Source organism: Mytilus galloprovincialis, chromosome 10, assembly GCF_965363235.1.
Source record: "Mytilus galloprovincialis chromosome 10, xbMytGall1.hap1.1, whole genome shotgun sequence".
NCBI classification, from domain to species: Eukaryota; Metazoa; Mollusca; class Bivalvia; order Mytilida; family Mytilidae; genus Mytilus; species Mytilus galloprovincialis.
Genome location: NC_134847.1, coordinates 76,725,060 through 76,748,915, shown reverse-complemented (window position 1 = coordinate 76,748,915; position 23,856 = coordinate 76,725,060). Strand labels below are relative to the sequence as shown.

The following is a 23,856-nucleotide window of genomic DNA, read 5'->3' as shown; positions in this document are numbered from 1 at the left end:
TTTGATACGTCAAAGAACTTCTTGATATTAACTTGATAACAATAATTTTATCACATACTGTGCGCCTCGTAGGGGGATAAATACGATACATCTTATTTATATCTTAAGAAGAATAACGGTTTTTTCTGGGTTCAATTCTTCAGTTGAACACTCAATTACTTATTAGTTTTAATTGGTTTTCTTTTAAGAATATAATTAACGTATTTTAATTAAATTTAGTGATAACATTTATATCACAATTTTAGTTGAATTTCATTGTGTTCATGTGATGTACAGATATCTAAAAAAAATCATGTCGATTATAACATTGTGAAGTCCGGCTATTTTTTATGTTATTAACTTACAATTTGCACTTACACATATTTTCATTTCATTTACAAAAAGCAATGCAAGAAAATAAATCGATATCTGAAAAAGGCATTTTATACAGGAACTTAACCCAGATCAAATACAGTGTGTGTCTAACATAATACGATTTAGTTAAGGTTAAGGTTCTGTTCAGCAGTGTCTTGTTTACCTTATATTTTAAATTTCTGAACACGATGACAAAATAAATCAAGAGCAAATATACCCAACAAACATACGATAAATTCTGAGAAAATCTTATGATACTGAATATTGTATCATAAGATTGAGAAAGGAAATGGAGAATGTGTCAAAGCAACAACAACCCGACCATAGAGCAGACAACAGCCATATACTTTTTCTAAGATTAATTCCCAATAAGAAATATATAAGCTATTACTTGGTACATTCTCACCTGATAACGGTCAACTAAAGCAATGAATCAACTGCCAGACGTGACAAGTGATTTTCTCACTTACACCTAAAAATGCATGTGTTATTGTTGACTGCAAATTGATCATCGTGACAGTGATTGTGATCTCTCGAGGCAAACATGTTTCTTTGGTGAATATGTCCTTATTAGAAGTGTTATAACTTTAATGTATTACCGTACATAAGTTTGTTTAAAAATATAATGGTGTAAATGAAATGTAAATGAAAAATGTTAATATCAAAAAACACTTTTGTCTTGCAATCAACCTTTTTACGTTTGTATACAAATGTTGTGTTAATGTTTCTCTAATTCTTCGTGAATTTATCCCTTTCTGTACCCATTGTATAAAACATTAATCAACGTGTGGCTCGTTTGATCTCAGTTCATCATTGGTTAAAATCCGATTATGACGTCGAATTTTCTTGCTTTCCTCTGAATTTTCTATTGTGACGTTATGAAAAAAGGCGACCATGCCTGATGACGTCACATAGAAAGAACACATCTTTTTTGCAGATCATTCGTAAAGAAGGAATAAGGTTGCCTGCATACTGTTTGAAAATCATTAGAGAAACAGATTTCACCACCAAATCTTGTGCAATACGATATTTATCCACTCTTGACAGTTAAATTTTAAATATTTAAAGCGCTCGGTGAGCCTCGCATTTTAAATTTGAAAATTTAACTGTCTTGAGTGGATAAATATCGTATCACACTCGATGGTTTGGTAGAATCTATATTTATAGGTAACTGAGATACTTAATAGTAGTCTGATCTATAACAGCTTTCTTCTAAAATTGATTGATATGGTGTAGCTTTAAACCAATGTTGTTGTCGAAGGTGTCTGCTTTTTTTAACAAAAACTCAGTTAACCTTATTACAGACTGCATTGACATTTTAAGGATTAGCGGTTATAGATTTTCTGTATTTTTTTTTGCTGACACCAGGCCTACATTTATTCAGTGATTCACCTTACAGCATTAATCTGTCTGTGTTTCTCGTCAATGACATTAATTAATTAGAATAACTCATCATTGACAATATCATTATAGTTTTTACGCACGACGGTAACTTCTTCTATAAATTGACACCTGTTAAAATCCAAATAACGTACGATTTTGAAAAGCATTGATGACCAATCAATTGACACTTAATTGTTTATACAGTCACACAAAGTAAAGACTACATTGACGGTATCAACGAAGTCTGCCACATGTATGAGACTATTTCTACAGAACTGAAAATAGCAAAAACAAATTGAGATGTCAGGAAACATCATCACAAATCATATTAAGTTTTTTTTTGTTCACTTAGAAGATTGATTTACATAATTCTATTAATTTTAGAAAATAAGCTTTTAAAATGTGTGAAGCGTTTTAATGACTTTAAAAAATGAAATCAGAACGGAAAAAGTTAGTAATTATGGAAATTACAGTAGTTCTGATTAAGTAAAACGTGTTTAATTAAATTCGGCTTTCACTGCGCTTGATTTGCATTTCGTAAAGTACAAACCTAGTAACATGATAAAGTATATAAATACAGTAGGTAACCGATGTTCAAATCGATGAATCAATTAAAGTATCAAACAGAAACCGAGGGAAATAATTTTAAAAGTATAACAACCACAATCACTTATTGAACTCATTTTACTAATGGTTCTTGAACAAAACCACATGGCTGAATATCCTTTCTATACTTGTAATTTATGGGATTATTTTTAATCATCAAATGTTTATGGCCAACAGATCCGTCTATATTTTATGTAATTAATACTATTTACTGCTATTTTGAAATTGCAAAAGGTTAAGTAGTTTTTGCAGACTGTTTATGATCGCCTTTACATTTAATACGTTAGATGACTACTGATTGACACATTATTCCGGAAGAAGATGATGTATTTATTAGCTGTAATTTGTTTTTGAAGACAATTATACTACCTGCAATAAATCTTTGTTCGTTACGTTTTGTCTTATGTTTGTGTTTTGTTCTTGCTTCGAAGCTAGGGAATTGTCGAGCGCTCACATGCTCACATACATCTTTAATCAGCCACATCATTTATGTTACTGTACCAAGTGCTGCGGCTGTTATACAGTGGCTGTCGTTGGTTCATATCTATCATAGTTTTTCCTATCTGTTATTGTCAAACATACTTCTTTTCAATGTGTTTCAACAGTGTCATGTTAGATAGTTCAAGAATTGGCTGTACCCTATGGCTGTTTCTCATCGTTAAAGGACATTTTATTCTTTACATCAACGGCACTTGACTCTTATGGGTGGTCGTGTTTTTCGCAAGCATACCAAATCTCGTGAAATTTTAGAGAAGTACCGTTTAAAATGTAATGAATTTACGGAATTCCTTGGATTATCATTTTATTTTAAAACAGTGCTTGTATGTTTGCATTTTTTCATTAACAGAAAGCATCGAGTGAATGCATTACCAAGCTTCATTAAAATAAAAAGCAGGTTGTTTAAAAAATGTTTTCACATTAATCCTGCTATATAATCAAATATCAAAATATAATGATAAGACTGCCTTGCTTATTACAAAGTGTGAGCAAAATAAACAAGACTTAACAGTTTAAAATCGTCATAAATCTTAATCCCTAAAAAAACAAAAAAAAACAACTAAATATTTCAACAAATATCTATTCAATAGCGTATAGACAAAGTACAAAACAATTATGAAATACAATTATTCAAAATTCGAAATAATGTTTTGATTTGAGTACAGGCATATAGCCTTTTAAATAGTTCAAGTCTATATAATCTAAAGTTAACATGAACTTTCAAATATCTTTTTTTTGTTCTGAAAATAATGTACAGGATTTAAAAAGGTTCGGTGATTTAGATATGCTATATGGTAAAATCATTTGATAACACAAACCTCGTTTAGTTAATTTTTTTTTTACCTTGTTCTTTTTAAATTTCGTTAAATTGAAATTCATTATTTCATTTGGTTTTGGTTAAAATGTCTCCCAACTTTATAGCTTTTTGTAGAAATCTTCTCATCTTAAACAGACTAACACAGAGATTTTAATAGCACCGAGGAAGTGACAAATGGTAGGCAATGTTCGTGCAAGATAACATTTATATTATAGTACAACTAACTCAAGGTGTTTTGCAGATTGTCTAATTTATATCTTTCTTCAAGTGCTTCTTTGTTTAAATGTAGAATAAATTCAGTGGAATTCTGTCGTAGTAATCTCAAAGATAAAGACGAGACTGAAGTGTCAGCAGTTTGAATTATATTGAACAAATTCACGAATTAAGTAAATCAAATCTTGATAGATGATGCTGTTTTGTAATTGCGACGGTAGCTGCAATTTTTATTTTCTTGACGAGTAATGTCTTGTAATTATTACCAACATGACTCTATTATTTAGCAGGTAATTTCTGATGGAAATGCACTTTACGGAACACTTTTAATTATGAAACCCTGCAAGTTATTAGTTTTTATTTCTTTCGTTTAAGGAGGAAAGTGAATTATACTATATAATTCATTTTCAAATCATTTTGACAACCATAGGATTATAATTCTTAAAGAAAAGAGTATGTTCCAGAAAAAATATCTATTTTTTGTTAATGCAACTCAGATGTCTCTCATAGTAATATGAGGACAATCAATATAATCTACTACAAGATTTTTTTATTAGAAAATTTTGAAGTAAATTTTGTCAATTATTTAATTTTTAAAGTTCAACCGTCATATAAAACAGCTTTCTGGTCATTTTTTTTTTAACAGTTCTATTTTTTTTTTTTTTTTTTTTTTTTTTTTTAATCTTAGGTAGTCTACATTTTCGCTATAAGACATACGTGGTATACAAAATATAAACATTTACTATTTTGATAACAAAAATCATGTCACAAACTGGACAACATATATGATGTTATATTCTAATTCGCCAAATCAAACGAATATAAATTATTTAATAAATAAAACAACACATAAATAGGATAAGTGTGCCTACAGCTGTAGCAGCCTTCAATATTACATTACATTCAATTTCATTCTCAAACTAAAGTCCTTCACTTTAAATTCAGGCACACTACCATCAGTCCAATCATACAATAGCACAGTTATATACAGTAACAGTAAAACAATCAAAAACTATCTACAAAAGAGGAAAAATTCATATTAATATAATGTACTAATGCATATACTCCTATTAACGATAACCATCTCATAAAAGGGGTGGGTGGGTGGCTAAACATAATAACGAATGCTGCTACGTCGTACTATAGGCAAACTTCGAATAACTTAATTTTCTCAAGCTACCCCCTTAAGTAATACTTAATCATGCTTTTCACGAAAATCATGAGGGCATATACCCGTAAAACCGGCAGTACGGGTATATGCAATCCAATCAAATAGAACGTAAACACACACCATGTGCTTGATATAAACACACACACGTGTTTATAGTAAACAATCACTTGACCGTTACAACGTCATGTGACTTAATACCTTTAATAAATATATTTATATTCTAATTCGCCAACTCAAACGAATATAAATTATTTAATGAATAAAACAACACATAAATAGGATAAGTGTGCCTACAGCTGTAGCAGCCTTTCGAAAGACAAAGAAAGCAAAAAATGCAAGTAGATGTGAGATGTTAACATAGAGTGATACATATACAATGTATAAAGTATATTTATGAAAATTATATTCCCAAACTTTTAGACACTGTCAGTTTTTCTTTTATATTTTCTCTTACATAGCCATCTTTGGCTTTATCTGAAGCCCATCTACCATGCTTCTTGAATAATCTATCCTGAATGCCAGCTGATGCAGCTGCAGTAGCTCCACCTGCTCTCAAGCTATGTAATCCAAATTTGGACTTATCTAAACCGATAGATTCAAGAGCTGATAATATAATTTCTCTTACTCTAGTATATGATAAAGGTTTAAGACCTCTCAGTTTATAAGACTTAGATTTTTTACATAAATACATGGATCTAAATATATAATCTGAAGATGAAGCGTCAATATTAGATAATAATAAATATTTCTCCAACATACTAACAGGACATGTTTGTGTATCTGTTCTAGCAATTAAAACCTGAGTGCCTTCTCTATAATGATCAGTTTTGCTTTTCGTTATGAGCAAAGAGACATGTGAATCACTAAATTTTAAATCAGATCTTTTTAAATTTACCATTTCAGAAAACCTTAAGAACCCTGCATAGCTTATAAGACACATACAACAAATTCTAATTTCTATAAGATTGTTACATTCTTGACCATATTTAAAAACAATTTTCTTTAAAATATCTGGTGTAATTGGTTCTTTTTTATTTACAATAGCATGTCTGATCTTTCTATGAGCTCCTTCTTTAACCGATATACACAACTGTGAATAACACGGGTTTGGATAGCCTGCTAGTTTATGAGCCCAGCTTATGGAATAATATGCTTCTTCAACCTTAGCATACGAATTAAATGTCTTTGACAGGTGTATTAAGTACAATGAAACATAAAAATCTGAAGCTGGTAGAGGTTTAACATTTAAATAGTTATTACACCACTTACAGAAATTGTTAAATGCATATGAATATTTTCTTTTGGTATTCTCGGCCTTCGAACTCAGGTAGGCAATTAGATAAAGATGTCAAATCTTGGTCGACTGGCTTAGGCAAGGATTTCCATATTCCACATGAAAAAATATCTGAAAAACGTGCATATGAAATAGAAATATAATCTACTATACAACAAGCTTACAATATAATTAAATGACCTTGCCAGATTTATTTTTCATACTGGCAATGTCAGTGAGACCTTGCCTATTAAATTTGGCCTTGTCATCAACAAACGACCTTGCCAATAAATTTGGCCTTGTCTTTACTATGCGACCTTGCTCAACAGCCTTGTCGTAAATTCTTACGTGAACTCAGCGTTCAATCTAATAGCTAAAACACTAGAAACGAATTCAGAAGATCCCAACAAGGACTTATTATTCATACCATGAATAAAAATGTTCTGATTTGGTTGAAATTCTAAAACATCAATTACATATGGTTGCAAATGCGAACCTCTTTTAAAAATCATTGTCCAAAATGACGAGGAAGGCCACTTTGGAACGATCAAAGTGCCTCTAGCTTTACATAAAATCAAATGTTTAATTGCTCTACAGACAACAGAAATTGGAGGAACAATCCAATTAACTTCATTGTTCCAATTTTGCGTGAACGCATCAACTGCTTCAACACCTGGATTCCAGAACTTGGAATTAAACCTGGGTAATTTTTTATTTAAATTACTCGCAAACCTGTCCACAGTATGCGGACCCCACATATCATCTATAAATTTAAAAAATTCTATGCTTGTTCCCCAGTCTTCTATATCAATCATTTTTGAAATATAATCAGCTTTAGTATTTTCAGGTCTCGGGATCCAAACAACATCTAACGTAATATTCAATTCAGAACACAACTTAAAAATATTCATAGCTATCTCTTGTAAATGTACTTTTGAACTTCCTTTCTGAACAATGAAAACACAGTTATTGTTATCTGTATGCCATTTAACACATTTATTTCTTAAACAGTTTTTAAAAGACATCAATGCTAACAAAATAGCTTGAAGTTCTCTCCAAGTAGAACTCTGTATAGACTCTTGTAAAGTCCACATCTGATGAAAAATATTAGAGTCAATATCTATCGAGTAAGCACCAGCAGCTACATTACTTGCATCAGAGTATACAACCACGTGGGTAAAAGAATAACCTGCTAAATGTTTTCTGTTCAATCTTAGAATGTTATTCAGCCAAAATGTGAGCTCATTGAATACACAATCGGGACATTCCAATTTTAAATTTAAATCCCACTTTACTCTGCTTTCAATAGCCCAGTGTAAATAACGGGTCATTAAACTAGTTATGTTACCCATGACTGGACACATAGAAATTACCTTTCCAGTTACCTGAGCCAATTCTCGTGCTGTGAAATTAGGAAAGTTATTCAAAACATCAACCAATGATGCTAGGGTATTTTCAATCCGCCTATCTGATATACTAATTGAAAAATCAGACGAATTCCAAACTAAACCTAACCACTCTAAACATTGGACTGGTTCAAAAATAGATTTTTCCCTGTTAATAAGAAACCCTGCTTCTAACAAAGACGTTTTTACAAAAGATGAACATTCGGAAGCTTCTTGTTTATTTTTACCCATTCCAAGTCCATCATCTAAGTAAAGCACAATATCTACGCCGTTTTCTCACCAGTATTTTACGATAGGACGTAAACATTTAGTGAATAGATATGGAGCAGACGAAAGACCAAAGGCTAAAACTGTAAAACAGTAAAATTTATTGTTCCAGCAAAATCCTAAATATGTTTGTTGTTTAGTACACACGTCATAATGAAAATAACCAGACTTAAGATCAAACTTAAATAGATGGCAATCTTTTGTGAAATAGTTTAATGCCACTTTCCAGTCTTCAAATTTAATTCTTTCTTTTTTAATAAAAACATTCAGTTCACTTAAATCCAAAATCAGACGTTTTTTGCCCGAACTTTGAACTGCAACACTAAGCGGATTTACAACAAAAGGTTGAAATGGAGTTTCAATAACACCTCCGATATCAAGTAATTCTGAAATTGCTTCATTTACAAATTTAGAATGGACATTAGCAGATTTGTTATTCTTAAATGACATAGATGTAGGAGTCTGCAAAAAAGGAATAACATACCCATTTTTGATAGTATTTATAACAAACTCATTAGCACCTATATGTTTCCAAAATTGTATATGCTTGCGTAAGCTATATTTCACCCCTTTTGCAACAGATGAAATATCAATATTATCAAAATATTTTGCATGTGACATAAACAGTTCAAACTGCCCGTAAAGATTACGTTCATCTAAAAAAGTAGTATAAAAATACTTATCATTAATTCTGTTGCCTTGTTGTCCCTGAGACACCTGGTTTTGTACTGAATAGGAGGGGGCACTGAGTTCGCCAGTGACCAAGCTGGTTGCAGTTGTAACAGATGTCCTGAGATGACGGTTCCCTCCGTCTGTCGGTCCGAAAGGGCGGCTGTTGGTAGTTGTTTTGTCTAGCGTTATGTTGATTAGGCATAGGTGCAGAAGGAGCAGAAGCAGTAGCTGTAGCGGTTCTATAAGGATGAGGTCTTTTCTTTTCCTTGATACTCCTGATGGCACGGGTTTCTGCAGAACGAATGCGCTTCTCGTCTTCGGAGTCGGAGGCAAGGTCGTCGCTTTCATATTCACGGACGGTTTTCCATCCTGCAGGAGATTTGTCTGCAATGCGGATGAGTTTATTTCGCTTCTTAACCTTAAGGATAGCTCCAGATACCAATTTAAGACAAGCTGCATCTTCATCAGGAATACGCTTCTGGAGCTTAACGAGGTCGGCCATGATTTCACAATTAAAGTTGAATTGTATCTGGTTGCCCTCACCTTTGAGTTTAACTGAAACTTCCTGCTTGAGTTTGGTAGCAAAATTCTCGTTGCCAACTGCCAAATCTTTGTGTAGAGTAGCGATCTTCCCATCAAGATAGGTTTTAAACAGAGAGAAAGTATCCACCAAGTCGTTATTCCCAGTATTATGTGCAGAAATACCATCACGCAACGAATGTACACTAGTACCAGCTGGCAAAGATTCATGGTCGGAATCTAGAAGTTTCTCGGAGTCAGACATACCACAATAACGAATGCTGCTACGTCGTACTATAGGCAAACTTCGAATAACTTAATTTTCTCAAGCTACCCCCTTAAGTAATACTTAATCATGCTTTTCACGAAAATCATGAGGGCATATACCCGTAAAACCGGCAGTACGGGTATATGCCATCCAATCAAATAGAACGTAAACACACACCATGTGCTTGATATAAACACACACACGTGTTTATAGTAAACAATCACTTGACCGTTACAACGTCATGTGACTTAATACCTTTAATAAATATATTCACCGTATTACTTAAATAGTGTTGATTTAAATTGTTCTAAAAAAAGAAGCAAAAGATACGAAAGGCACATTCAAAGTCTTAATTTAGATTTAAGTAGGCTTTTCCGGTGGACGACTAATTATCTATGTTGTACGTTGTAGGCCTAGCTTGGTATTTAACGTTTGAATTATTCTCTCTTTTTTTCTTTTTGTTTGTTCTTCTTTTGTTTTGTGAAGTGCAACATTGTGCAAGTAACATTTCTGAACTTAAATTTGTGTTTCATGTAGTAAGATTTACGATAACGAATAATTCAGATTACAAAATTGCCCGTATTGTTTTTGCACCGATATAATATACAGTATCATTTATACATTGCAAAATCATTTTTCGATCTGACTTTGCATTGCTATGGGGGTTTAGATTTAATGCAAACTGTTTACACTTTAAATTTAACAGGTATTTAAAGAACAGTACATGAAGGCGACACATCTAATACAGTGGCTGATGAAATATCAACACTGTATACCAAATTTCAAATTTCATTTTAGGTAATTTGAACTTGACATGTACGTAAAGAAACTGTGCATGTAGATAAGAGGCTGATAAATTAATAGTATTGTTTATCAAAAGTCAAACTATTCTAATCAATTTGAACTGGAAATGTACGTGAAGAACAGTGCATGAAGACGTAAAAGCGGTGTTTGTGACTGATAGATAACTGCAATGTATATTTAAAGTCAAATTCTTTTCAATTCAGATCTTCATAGATTATTACGATTCTGTTGGGAATTGAATACCAGGACAATTTACTACAAATGATAAACGTATCTATTCCGAACAATAATGGTTTACTTACGTTTCATGCTAGACGACTTTTCACGAGTTCAAACACATGTATTTTTAAGACATATTAAAGACACGTTTCCCTGAAACATACATAGCAAGTCACGCAAAATTGTAAATACTGTAACAAAAACATACATTGAAAATTAAAGCTATCCTAAACAATTTCGTCCATTTTTCAGTATAGTAAAAATGTTAAAACATCACAGTCTTTATTCTTTACTGGTTCTTTCTGTTCTGAAAGCTTTCTTAAAATTGATAGTGTTTGGTCGACATTTTAAGACGTGCACAACCTCAGTTTAATAAGAATTTTCTTCAGCTTCATAGAAACGAAGCCTCTCAGGGGATATAAGAATGCATTCATTTTAAGACACTTTATCTGGGACTTTATTCACTGTAGCATCAGGCTTGCCTTAAATGTGTTTCTATCATTGTATAACTGATATTCTGCCGATATCATGAATATCAACTCGTAGTTTTAATTTATCAATGTCATGTAAAATATATTTTTATCAGATTTACTGATTTTGATTTAAGCATTTGAAGATACTATAATGTTTAATAGCATTAATGGCTCAGAAATATGTGACATAAATGCAAGTAAAAACACGGTAAAGAACAATAAATGGTACGATAATTATTTGCATTTGATGGTGTGAATGTTTCACAAGGCAACCCCATTATTAAATTACCTGATAATAAAACAGTACCATTATAATCTGCATTACAAAATGTAAATTAAATAGAAATACCTGGAATCTAGTTTTCATTATTTCATACCTCGATAAAGATACAAAAATATTAATGTAACTGGACTCAAAAACTATGTGAATCAAACATTTATTATACAATTCAACATAAATTAAAATAAATTCGGTCGTATCATAATAACTTTAGTCAACGATTTGTATACTATATATAAATCCTTGCTTTACACTAATGTATAAATTACCAAATTGAATGTGACCGATTTTAATTACTCAATCAATAATCTGTTCAAATTGAAAAATTAGTGAGATAAGTATTTACATTAAATATGCGTACACTAAACTCAAAATCTGACCTTAGATATATTCAGTTACTACCTAGCAGACCGTACATTCAGAATATTGTGAGGAGTGCTATAGCTGTTACAATTGATATGCCGTAATCGAATTAAGACATGCGCGTTACATTGACTTGTGTACTGTCGCAAGTCTTGCCTTCCTCTGATAACGCAATTTAATGATCAAACCCTTTAAATCGAATTATATTATATAAGCTTACAATCAAGGATACTTCGAATATAATTTTACTTTAAAACTTGCGTTTAAGATGCGTAGGACTTATTAGTGGTCCTCCAATTAAACCAGTAATAGATAGTCAGAACAATAAACCCCCAGTTTGATAAGACTTTTAAAAGGCTCTTTTGTGAAAAATACTTAATAAACATGTAACATTTTTGCAATTATCTTGCCTTTTTTAAATTCTTTTACCCTTCAGGTATTAGAATGTCAGAAAAAACCAACACTAATACCTTGACTTGCCATATTGTCATGTGATTATATAAGTGGGTAGCACTTTCTCTTTTTATCTAGACTATTTCTTGGTTTTATCAGATTGAGCCAGACTTAATCTGCTGGACAGACAAAGTATACGTAATTTGGCAGTAATACGAAGTTGAATGACACATTGTAAGCGATTTGACTTTTTTTTTAAACTGCATCTGAATATTGAAAGCTTATAGAGGTAGAAGTTGTACTTGTCCATCAAAGATACAATCAATTATAAATTTTGAAATAGATAAATGATTGTGTAGAATGTAAGAAGAAAGTGGCGAAAATGTTTATATTCTCTTGAAATTGCTACTCCTCAAATCTTATTCAAAATCGTGTGTTAATACTTAAAATACCTTTAAAATAACGATATTATTTTATTTCAACGGGAAATAGAAGCCAGGTAAAACAAGTTAATCAAGACAGAGGAACGCAATAATTACCATTCCTGGTCAACAGGACTAGAAATGTTTCTTTCATGTGATTGTCAATAAGACGGCACTACAATCGTCTAAGGATTAAGCTGAGTGCGTTGAATATTTAGCAAATGATAACGTGTTCATAAAGCTATGGAAGCCTATTCACAATGTCTCTTAACTAGAATAATCCCATTCAACAAATGGTATCAACTCAGACATTTGGGTTTAAACCTATTGAAGATTATGACTGCGTTCATTCTTGTTAAACATATTCCAAGCATACCCTTAGTCTTTATTTGGAAGTAATTACCATCTGAAATGTTTAAATAGGTTTTCCCTAACGAGTTATCTGCATTTTCTTATCATCCAAATATCAACCTAAGATTTTTTAACCGAGTCGAAATGTTTTTCAATGTTATGCATAAATACACTTCTTAATTTATCAAATTCTGTAATTTATTTGACTTGAGCTACTCATAGTTAATTTGAGAGATTATGTAACATCATATATAATTAATGAATCAGAAAAAAATAATAAGTTGAAAACATTATATTTGTTCAGTTGTGAAAGACATACTCCGTTTCTTGCTTGAAATACAACAAACGGATCTTGCATGCTATAGGAAATGATCTTAACGGAGATTTGTGGTGGTTTATTTACCCAGTGGAATATAAAGAATCACCACAATTAAAACTGTGACTTAATCTGATTATGTTTTAGTTGGGGCCTATACTTACATATAGTAGTGAACTTGTAGTACGATTAAAGTATTCAAGAAATGGATTACATCGGCAATATACAATCGATAACTAAAAGAGATCTACAGTTCCAATCATAATAAAGTTGTCTTTTATTTTAGGTGTGGCAATACATGGTATTGCACGTGCTTTAAATGCCTTTTTCTTCTTTTTTTTCGACCCACGCAGTGTTGAAGCATGACATATGTACATGAAGCATACATATTACACAATATTTAAACAACGCGTGCATTGACTGTTAAAGTTTCTTGTTTAATGTTTAAATATTTATTTTATCATCAAATTCGGAGCACTAAAATCAATAATTGACGGTAAGTGTTTCTAACTATTCTAGTTTATTATTTCCTTTTTAGCATATCGTTCTTACAATGCAATAATTTTACAATTAATTTGACAAAACATGATAAAATTATATAATTGTTTGGAGTGTTGAGACGAAATGGCTATAATAATAGTGCAAAAGAGTCGACCAAAAGAGTCGAGAAGTGTACTTTCTATATGGTAAATGTATTACCAATTCAGATACTTCAAATAGAAAAGATTTCATTAGTTTGTCACTAAGATATCTGTTGTATGTCTGCATTAGACATTGACTAGTTATGTAAAGATTAGAAGGTCTATTGCATTTTGCTGATTACTCTGAATTGGTTTATTTCGATTGAATACATGCATACTTAATGGTATGTTTTGTTGCTAATACAACATGGGTACACATTATATAATGTGTCCACATCTTCAAATCAAGCGTTAGAAATATTTATATTTGTGTATCTAATGTAGAAGAGGCAAATATAATGTTTTGTTCTGTTGAAATGTCCCATGAAAACGTGAAGGGAATCATCCTAATTGAAATGGGAATATTCTAAAAGTTTCTGCGTTTGCAAAGTTTCTGTAGAATACATTCGAAAAGTAGGCTTTTCAATTTGAAAACAAATGTTCTAAAAATCAAAGGTTTTAATTTACGAAAGAAATATCAATTATTGAATGCACAAACATACAACCCATATAACTTATCGTTCTGTGGGAATCTGCTACTTTTACCCGAGTTTTGACGCACTATCTTTGTTATACAATAATGGTTGCTTTGTTAATCAATGCATTTGCTTAATATAACAAGTCTGCGTACAAGGAAGCTACTGAAATTTCAAGCTTTTACAGATATTATCAACAGTTGACTGATCGTTATTTATTATCTGATCATAAGTAACAACGGATATGTTAAAATTGTGGTAACATATTCCCGTCATATTGTGCAGGTTTGTGACCTAGTGATTTTACCATATTATCATGTGTGTACTTGCATGTGCAAAACGATGAGTGCCACATGTGAAACAGGACCTAAGCAGCCTTCCGCTGCACTTGAGACCATATTCGATTTTTTGTGGGATTCAAATTGCTCAGTCTTTAGTTTTTGAACTGAGGCTTGTAAACTATTGTCAGTCTTTTCGTATTTTGAGGATATTTTTGTCATTTTTCGATTATTTTTTACTAATACATTAATATATCTTTTGATATTATTTGCCTCTCTTTTACTGTGTATTGTTACAAAAGCAACATTCAGATTACTATTCCAATTTAGTGTCTGTCTTATGAATGTGATTTGTATCATTATTTGTCTTTGTGCTGTAGATTTCAGCTCTGATTTCCTTGTGGTATTTGTTTGCTGTCACCTGAACGAAAATGTAAACACATACAACGCAAAGATTTGACAAAGAATTTATATTTACATATACAGGTGATCATGTATAAACGAGATGTTCTACCCTTATCTCCAGTATTCTAAGGACTATACACTCCGTTATACGTAATACATATGTTATGTACTATCTGTTATTCGTTATACAACTGCGCCCTCTAAGATCCTCCATCCTATGGTACTCTCTATTGCATTGAATAAGTAGAGCAGCTAATGATTATCATTTTAGAAATTTACATGTTTTTAACTTGTTAAAAGATGTTCCCCTGTGTAACAGATAAACGTAATATCTATCATGTAGTGATATAATCATGTAAATATGATAAAAAGCATCGGTAAAACCTAAATATATCCTGATGGCAAGCTTATAATGAATATATTTTATATAAGTTTTTTGTATATGATCAACTTTATCAGAAAATTGTGGTCGAAGTTTCTTTATGTTACAGAATCTATACATAATATAAAGTTTTACATCAGATTTGTCAACCGCAAATTAATTTCTCTGATTAATCGGAATAGGTGGTTTAAACAAAGACTATTGCAGATGAATGTTCTAAAGATCATTTTATCCACAAAGTTTTGGACATGCTTTCAAAGTTGTTTTATCGTTATACAATTTTTTCGTAATATTTTTCGAATAAAGTTGATTATAGATATACAAGCTTCGTAGGCTGTAGTTAAGCATTTATCATCAGCTCAGTAGTCAGTAGTGCGGTGATTACCGATTAATAACTAATCTGTCTAAAATTGTCAAATTCTAATTACCGAAATTAATAAGATGCTAAAGATTCAACTAATAAAGACGTGAATTGATATATATATATATATATATATATATATATATATATGAGTCTAAAAGATTGTGTAACAATACCGATAAATAGATGGAAAACAAAACACTAAAAAGTGTTGAATATCATCGCACAAAGATGGAAAAACTGAACAGATGATATAAATTATACAATAATTGCAAATACTTCAGCTCAACAAATGGCCTTCTTCGGTGCAAAAGTTTTAACAATACTGATATATAATGTATAAGGTGTAAACATAGATCAGTAATAATACAGGTAAGTTTTGGTCGATTGATTTTAATCCAAAATCCTGAATATAATATAAACACTAGACTGTAAATTTAATTATTTCTTTCTATTGATTCCGTCTGGATGGAGGACACCCAGTGTTTTTATCCAAAACTTCTCCCGATTCTCTCTTTGCCTATTTTGTGATATTCAAAACTTTTTAGTGTTTTGTTTTCCATCTATTTATCGGTATTGTTACACAATCTTTTAGACTCATATAATTTTCCTGTTTGTGTAGTATTGTCAATTTTGATGATCCAATACCTATTAAGTTTACTGGTTGGTAGATTCTTATAGACTCTATATATATATATTTGTTTTAAAGTTAGCGTCACGAAGGGTCCCACATATTACGTGTGGTCTGCTTATCCTTTCGGAGCACATGAGATCACCTTAAGTGTTTAGTAGGTTTTACATTGCTCAGTCATTATATCCATTGATGTCTATAGTAGGCACGTTAACAAGTACTTGTTTTGTTTATATTTTTCTAATTAATTGTGTTGTAGTGATTTAAGTTAACTATCTCAAACATCAGTCTGTAAGGAACACAACGTTAAGTTCATTCTTTTCAGTCCATTCCTAGCATCTTTACAATTTGTCACAATTAGTTGTATTATAATATGATTTATTATCTTGTTTGTAGAAATAATTTGGAAAATTATGAACTCTGTCCCTATTATTATAACCTTTTTACAACCTTTTCTCATATATTGGGTCTAAATAAAGGCAACAGTAGTATATCTCTGTTCGAAAGTCATAAATCGATTGAGACCCCCAAAAAATCCGGGTAACAAACTTGATCCGAGGGAAACACATCAACTATAAGAAGAAAACAACAAAAGAAAAGAAGCACACAAATAAAAACGACTTTGCAACACACACAGAAACCAGCTATAAAATAACAACTGCCATTTTCCTGACTTGGTTCGGGACATTTTAAAACATTTCTTACATATTAGTGTATTATAATGACCAATAAACCAAACAAACATCACCGCAATGTCTTTGCAATACAAATTTTATAATTACAAAAATAGAAAAAGAATTTATTCAAAATGACACACGAACTATTTCTTTTATTTTAGATGGTTTGAAATATATTCAAGTGTTTTATAAACACCCTCATCCTTTGTGTATTGAAAATATATCTTTAACCTATATTTTCACTGATAACTAAATTTGAAGCGGTTCTGTGTTCTGAATGTTTAATCTTTTGAGGTTTTATAAATGTATTGATATTATTTAATCTTAATGCAGATTCATTTTCTTAATTCAATTTCAAATGTGATTCGTTCTTTTTTATAGACATTTTTAGCAGTGATCATCTAAGTTTATATGTGATCAAATTATATGATTTTGGATTTTGCTTGGTTGATGTTCTATATTTCGTGTATTTTTTTCATTTTGATGACTTTGGTTCAAAGTTTATCACTACCGGGGGATGTGATGGTCTCATCATCTCTGTTGTAGTGTTTTCCACAACGTAGATCGGTGCCTTGAATGCATTTGGTTTACACGATTTGTTATTTGTGTATTTTATCAAACGCAGCGCGTTAGTTGCTATGCTACTGTCTGGAAGGCGAACAAATAATTATCTTAAATTTCTAATAATTACATGTCTTTCCTTATTGACAAACTCTTTTTATATGAGATGCAATAAAGCAGATATGTTGTGTTCAGACGTTAATTTGAGACTATTACCCCACTCATAAAAGCAAAAAGCAAACACTTGTCTAAAATCTGAAGTATTATAGATATGGTAAGGTTATTCTTCATCTTCATTAACCTACGCTAGAACTTGTTCTTAACAAATCTATACGAATACTCATTAGAGATAGAATTTAAAATTTAACCAACAGATTTAATACTTTAACTTCTATAAGAAACATCCAGTGTTACTATCTTTATGGAAGTTGTTATGAGATAGTCTGTTTGTATGTATGTATGTTGGATAATTTTTGTAGCAGTTCTATCTTTCTGTAATTTCGTTGGGTTTTTTTCTTATCTCTATTATAGTTTTTCCCTCGGTTTTAGATTTTGACCCGTATGTAATCGATATACTGACTTTATAAAGTGGCATACTACCTTTATTAACCAACATTTTCCTTTTGGCTAATACATGTGTTAACACAAATATATATATGTACTTTTGTATAAACTTATATCTAAATTTCATTTCAGATTTGTGCCAATATATCAACATTGCATTGAAAAATCTTAAAGATGTGAAAAATTGGTAAGTTTGTTACAATGTAAACTTTCTTCATTAATATTTCTGAAAGTTATTAATTGTTAGGCATTTTTAACAAGCATAACGTAAAAGATAACACCGGCTATAACATTCCTGAAATATTCTTGAAACTTCTGCAAAATTCATTAATTTCCTGACACATTTCTTACTATCATTTCAAATGAGATGTCATAAAACTATCATTAAATATCGCTTTTCATGTTTCAACTACCGTTGGTACATGTGGTATGTCATATTCTGCGAAATATAAAATATCGTTGAACAGATATTTTGGAGGTATGGATTTATCTAGTAAAAAATCTCAATCTGAAAGTAAGAATAGAAACAATGTGAAGACATAACTTATACAGATCGGAACTATCATATAATAATTACATAATAAGTTATGTTTGGAAGAAGTATATTCATTATAGTAATGTCATCAGTTCTTGTAATATCTTAGCAAAAACTAGACGGTCTGTACATGAAGATAGTGATTTAAACAATTCAGAACACTTTGTTTAGGTAACGATCAAAATCCATTTATTTGTATTGTTATGGATAACGATTTGTACATATTTTTTGTTTTATTAAAATCAATTATAACTTTATTTTTAAGTAAACTTGGTTATTGACACAACCTTGATAATAATTAACAAACTTGTAATATTCTATCACTCCTTTCTCAAACAAGAAACCTTGACCGGGCATAACCTAACATCTTGTGATCTTGTTTCTGATTAATTTGACTCTAAATTGGAATATATTGCTCAAAATGATTAATGTGAGGTGATTGTGAGAACGTGTATGGGTTCATCAGACGGTTTTAAGTTCTCATGAGTTTTGTTGTAATGACACTTTGTTTCTCGTATTTCAGTAAGACTTGTTTCTGCTGTCAAGATACATGAACAAAATAAGATAAGCTTGTTATTAGAGAGGCTTTTTAAATTTAAACTTAATTAGATAGAGTGATGATAACGCATACATTACGGAGTGTATTGGTATGAACTGTGGTTGAATGCTTGGGTCTAATACCTACAATTGGTATAAATCATATGAATAAAATCAGCAATCGACTTTTAAATTAGAATTTGTTACCCATTTTAATAATTTGTTTTATCATACTAAAAATTTGTAACGGATACATATAATCATGTAGACACACAGTATTCAATCAATACAATGTTTATGCAAAAAGACTAAAATAAGAGAAACAAGCTACGTTAAGATGCTATGTATAATTTAATAAAAGTTGAAGAAAAAAATTAAAGATCTAAAATACGGGATATCTTAACGTGATACATAATGAAAGCTCGGGTTATGCCAGTTTTAAAATACAGATTGAGCTTAGAGTTCTTTACATTGATTTAAGATGGTTGAATATACTGTACTGTCAACTAATTGTTTCTTCTTATAAAGTATGGAAACGTCGACTAGTTCATTAATTAACTGTCGTGAACTACATCAAACTAAGAAACCATACCACTGATTCTATGACATCATTACCAATAAAACAATCAATTAACCTTCTATTGCGTGATGCAAGAGTAGACAATATTTAGCCATAAAGGTTTGCAAAGTGGGAAGTAAGAATAATTTTGAAATTATCAATGATTTTGTTGTATTTCGAAGGAATTATTGGAGAGATGTATGACTTGTTCTCTTTTACGTCAATACAAAATTTAATTTAGACTGCAATTGTTGAATAGGGTTGAACTGTATGTATGCCTTTTTTACAATAATTATAGTAACACGAAATATTTAAACGGAAAATAATATTCAAAATATAATAGTTTCTCATTTCTACTATTATTCCTTAATATGTTGACCGTCTGAACTCACCTTGGGAGTGAATGGTTTTCAATCTTTTTTTTTCTGTGCATTGTTGTATGAATATATTGCTCTTGGTTAAACTACGATATTGCTTATTCATCGAAATACATCGTTTGATTGACTTTTGATATCTTAAGAGATTTCATTTTTTTTTTGTAAGTTGTTTGATCAATATTTCAAACATTATTATTAATTACGAATTGACATGATGATAATTGCTTACATTCAAACATAAATAATGGAAATTATTTGTGTGTATGGATGAGAGGAGCATTTAATGTTTCTCTAAATATGTTTTAGAAGCTTCAAAAATATCATACGTTGTGTTTACGCAGAAATATTTTCAAAATCAAAAAATTTATATTTTGTCATGACAATGTTGATAAAACGAAAAATAACAAAAATATCGAATTTAAAACGGAAAAGCCGTAATCAAATGTTGATATCAGACTCTCAAACACATCAAACAACTGTCATGTTCCTGACTTGGAACAGGCGTTTTCTATTGTAGCAAATGATGGATTGAACCTGGTTTTATTGCAAGCTAAACATTTAACTTGTATGACAGTCGCATTAATGTAACGTAGCGTTTCAAAACAATCTTCCTATAGCTAATGATCATAGAAAAATATACTTATTTCAGCAGGTAAAATACATAGTTGATACTGTAGTTTGTATGGGTCTTATTCTTTATTTGTTAATACCGGGGCTCATTTAGAGTATACAATGCTTAATATAGATGAAACTATTTTCAAGCTTCAAGGGAAAAATCATATTATTATTTGATGTATCAATTTAAAAAAAAAAAGATTTTAAACTATAAATATAAATATTTAAAATGTCATTATGCCAAGTCTGAACAGACAAAAACAGGATTGAAAAATGCGGGAATTATTTGCTTTCAACAGTTTCAGTTTCAACTTACCTGCGTTCTCTTCTGAACTATTCTCCATCGGAATCCTATATACCTCTCAAATTAATAATTATGTGGAGTTGTGTACAAAATTAAGGGAAAAACGTAAGTACGGATTTTTTTAAAGCAGTTGTAACTTTGGTAAATGTTTACCGTAAATCTCTATTAGCTCGTTATAGATCATGGTCATCGCCATTAGATAAACTACTTGATAGATCATACACTTGCTAAAAAATAACTTATTGAACTGACAAAATATCATAAACAAATATCATACTATTTTCAACTTGAACTTTGATATATAAATATGGAGTTGTGGAAGTGTTGAGAATAGGACAAATTTACATCAAAAAATGTCAAGAGTGTAAACAACTATAGATCATCGTATAGCATTGGAATCTGTTTTAACGTTTGTTGTAACAAAACCAGTTTCAGCTGCATACGGGGTTTATATCTTCCAGTTGATGCGATCTTCCCGTGCTTGCATTTTCTATCATGATTTTCTTGATAGACGGTTGCTGCTCACAAGGAAGCTATTAAACAAAGAGTTCCAAATGATAAAGTTGAAATTATCTCTTCGTAAATTTTACGGACGCCATCACGAGTTGGTTGACCGTTATGGAATAACCGTTTCACAAATGATATCGGACATGTTCCTTCGGTCGTAACTACAATCCCCTTTCCTTTCATGAATGTGACTTACCGAATTAGACTATTTACTGGATGTGTTATCACATAAACAACACGACGGGTGCCACATATGGTACAGGATCTTCTTACTCTTTCGGAGCACCTGAGATCAACCCTAGATTTTGGTGGGGTTCGTGTTGCTTATTCGTTAGTTTTCTATGTTGTGTCATATGTACTATTGTTTGTCTGTTTGTCCTTTTCATTTTTAGCCATGGCGTTGTCGGTTTGTTTTCGATTTATGAGTTTTACTGTCTATCTGGTATTTTTCGTCCCTCTTTTTTAATATAACGAAGACTTGAATACATTTGTAATTTGAAATATACAACAGGAACTATTGTACCGTGTGGCATATTTGCGACAGTCTGACAGATAATCGAATTAATTTGAATTACAATGTATTCGTTTGATCTGTGTTTTTTTTTATTGAAATCGGTACTTCGTTAAATGGAGATTACGTATACATCTTGTGTCAAATTTGTTATATTCTAATATTGTTTTTTTTTTGTAAGATAATCTTTCAAATCTAGAAATCAGTGTCAAAATCTAAATTCAAGTCTATTTTTGCTGTTATTGGAGTTTATTTTAACTACTTGAATTTAAGTCATAGGGTGAATATATACACACGGAAAAAAGTATTGCAACACCAAATTGAAATTGAAATTAAAAAACACTCTTTATTTTTTTTGTGATATAATTTGGTAAAATAGAACTAGTTAAACATTTTTTAAGTATCACCTGAGTTTAATCAATAAATATCGACTCGATACGTTTTTATCTGCACATGCAGCTAATGTACCCGTAAACAGCAAAACAGATGTTTTTATCCTCATTGTTTTCAACACTTTAAATAACCAAGTTTTTAAAGTTATGTGATTGACACCTTGTAATGGGTCCTTGACAACTCTTAACTGCAGCAAGATGGCATATTATCAGCATAAGAGAAGCAGGGATGTCGCTGTAACAACTGCACGTATTGTTGGTCATCACTATTCCACTATAAGTTGTTTTGAGAATAAAAATCAGGCAATAACCGCTGTTAAAGACCTTCCGAGATAATGAAGACCGCCTATACCATTTGCTACGGAAAATCAAGCATAATAAAGGTTGGTCAGAAGGAAACCATTTGCATACAAGACAATCCTAAAAAGAGAGTGGTGGCCATACAGGAGCCTTTTAACAAGAACTGTTCGAGATCGACTCATCGCTACTGGTTATCGTGCGAACCATATTGAGCATATTTGGGACACTATTTGGCGGAAAGTGCACGAAAGGACACCCCAGTTCAAACACATCATGAAATAAACAATGCCCTTCATCAGAAATGGTTGCTGCTACCTTAGCAACAAATAAGTCGATTGATGGCAGGAATCAGAAGACGTTTAGATGCGGTTATCCGTTTGAATGGAGGCTGCGCACAAAGTACTAATTCTTTGGCGTATAACGATCAACCATGATGTGAGCAATCATCTGAAGATTAATTTATAAATGTCTGACATTGTTAAGTTCGACTACAGTAAAAGTTGTAAAATGTATTTTTTTGTACAAAAAACACATCATTTTGTTATTAAAATTGTGGTTTTATAAATAATTTTTTTTTTCAAAAATGTTTTGTTCGTTTCAATGCCAATGTTATCATAAGCTATGTTTCAATAATATTATACACATATTTTATTATATTTCATCCAAAAAAAAGTGGCTGATTTTTCAAGTTTTAAAAAATCAAGGTGTTGCAATACTTTTTTCCATGTTTATATAAACCAGAAACACACAAAAGTGGGTCAAAAGATACCAGAGGTACATTCAAACTCATATTTCAATAATGAACGGACGACGTAATACAATAGAGTGGTGGGGTCTTTTTTTATTTATTTTTTATTATAAAATTAAGATGATAAAATAATTATGTCAAACAAATAATTTGGAAAATTGGATAAATGTGCTAAAACGATAACGGAAAAAGAAAATATGCTATTTGAATAATTGCAAGCTTCTATGGCAATTGTTTCTGGTGGAGACTTGTCTAATTAACTCATACATGATCTAATTATTATAATGATTACTTTTCTCAATATTCTTTATGATAAAATACATTTACCAGTCTACTTCGGCAAAAAATATATTGTCTGGTTGTGAATAGAGGCGACCAAATAACAAAT

General features: G+C 31.1%; 1 protein-coding gene, 1 long non-coding RNA gene and 1 pseudogene across 4 annotated transcripts in view; 1 reads left to right on the top strand and 2 right to left on the bottom strand.

Annotated features, from left to right (window-relative positions):
* Positions 1-23,856, top strand: part of LOC143048426 (uncharacterized) — a 314,127-nt gene that overhangs the window by 264,936 nt on the left and 25,335 nt on the right. For all 3 annotated transcript variants that reach the window (XR_012969824.1, XR_012969823.1, XR_012969822.1), the window contains one exon: positions 18,216-18,270. This is a non-coding gene — a long non-coding RNA (uncharacterized LOC143048426). The remainder of the gene's footprint in view (positions 1-18,215; positions 18,271-23,856) is intronic.
* Positions 5,443-8,651, bottom strand: LOC143048803 (uncharacterized; annotated as a pseudogene).
* On the bottom strand, positions 6,365-9,714 carry LOC143048424 (uncharacterized). The gene is made up of 2 exons (XM_076222107.1): positions 8,672-9,714; positions 6,365-6,456 (listed from the first exon to the last, which is right to left on the bottom strand). The coding sequence occupies exon 1, from the start codon at positions 9,442-9,444 to the stop codon at positions 8,674-8,676; it is 771 nt and encodes a 256-aa protein (XP_076078222.1). The 5' UTR covers positions 9,445-9,714; the 3' UTR covers positions 6,365-6,456; positions 8,672-8,673.

Coding starts and splice junctions, on each gene's coding strand:
- LOC143048424 (XM_076222107.1), bottom strand. CDS start 9,444: ATGTCTGACTCCGAGAAACTTCTAGATTCCGACCATGAATCTTTGCCA.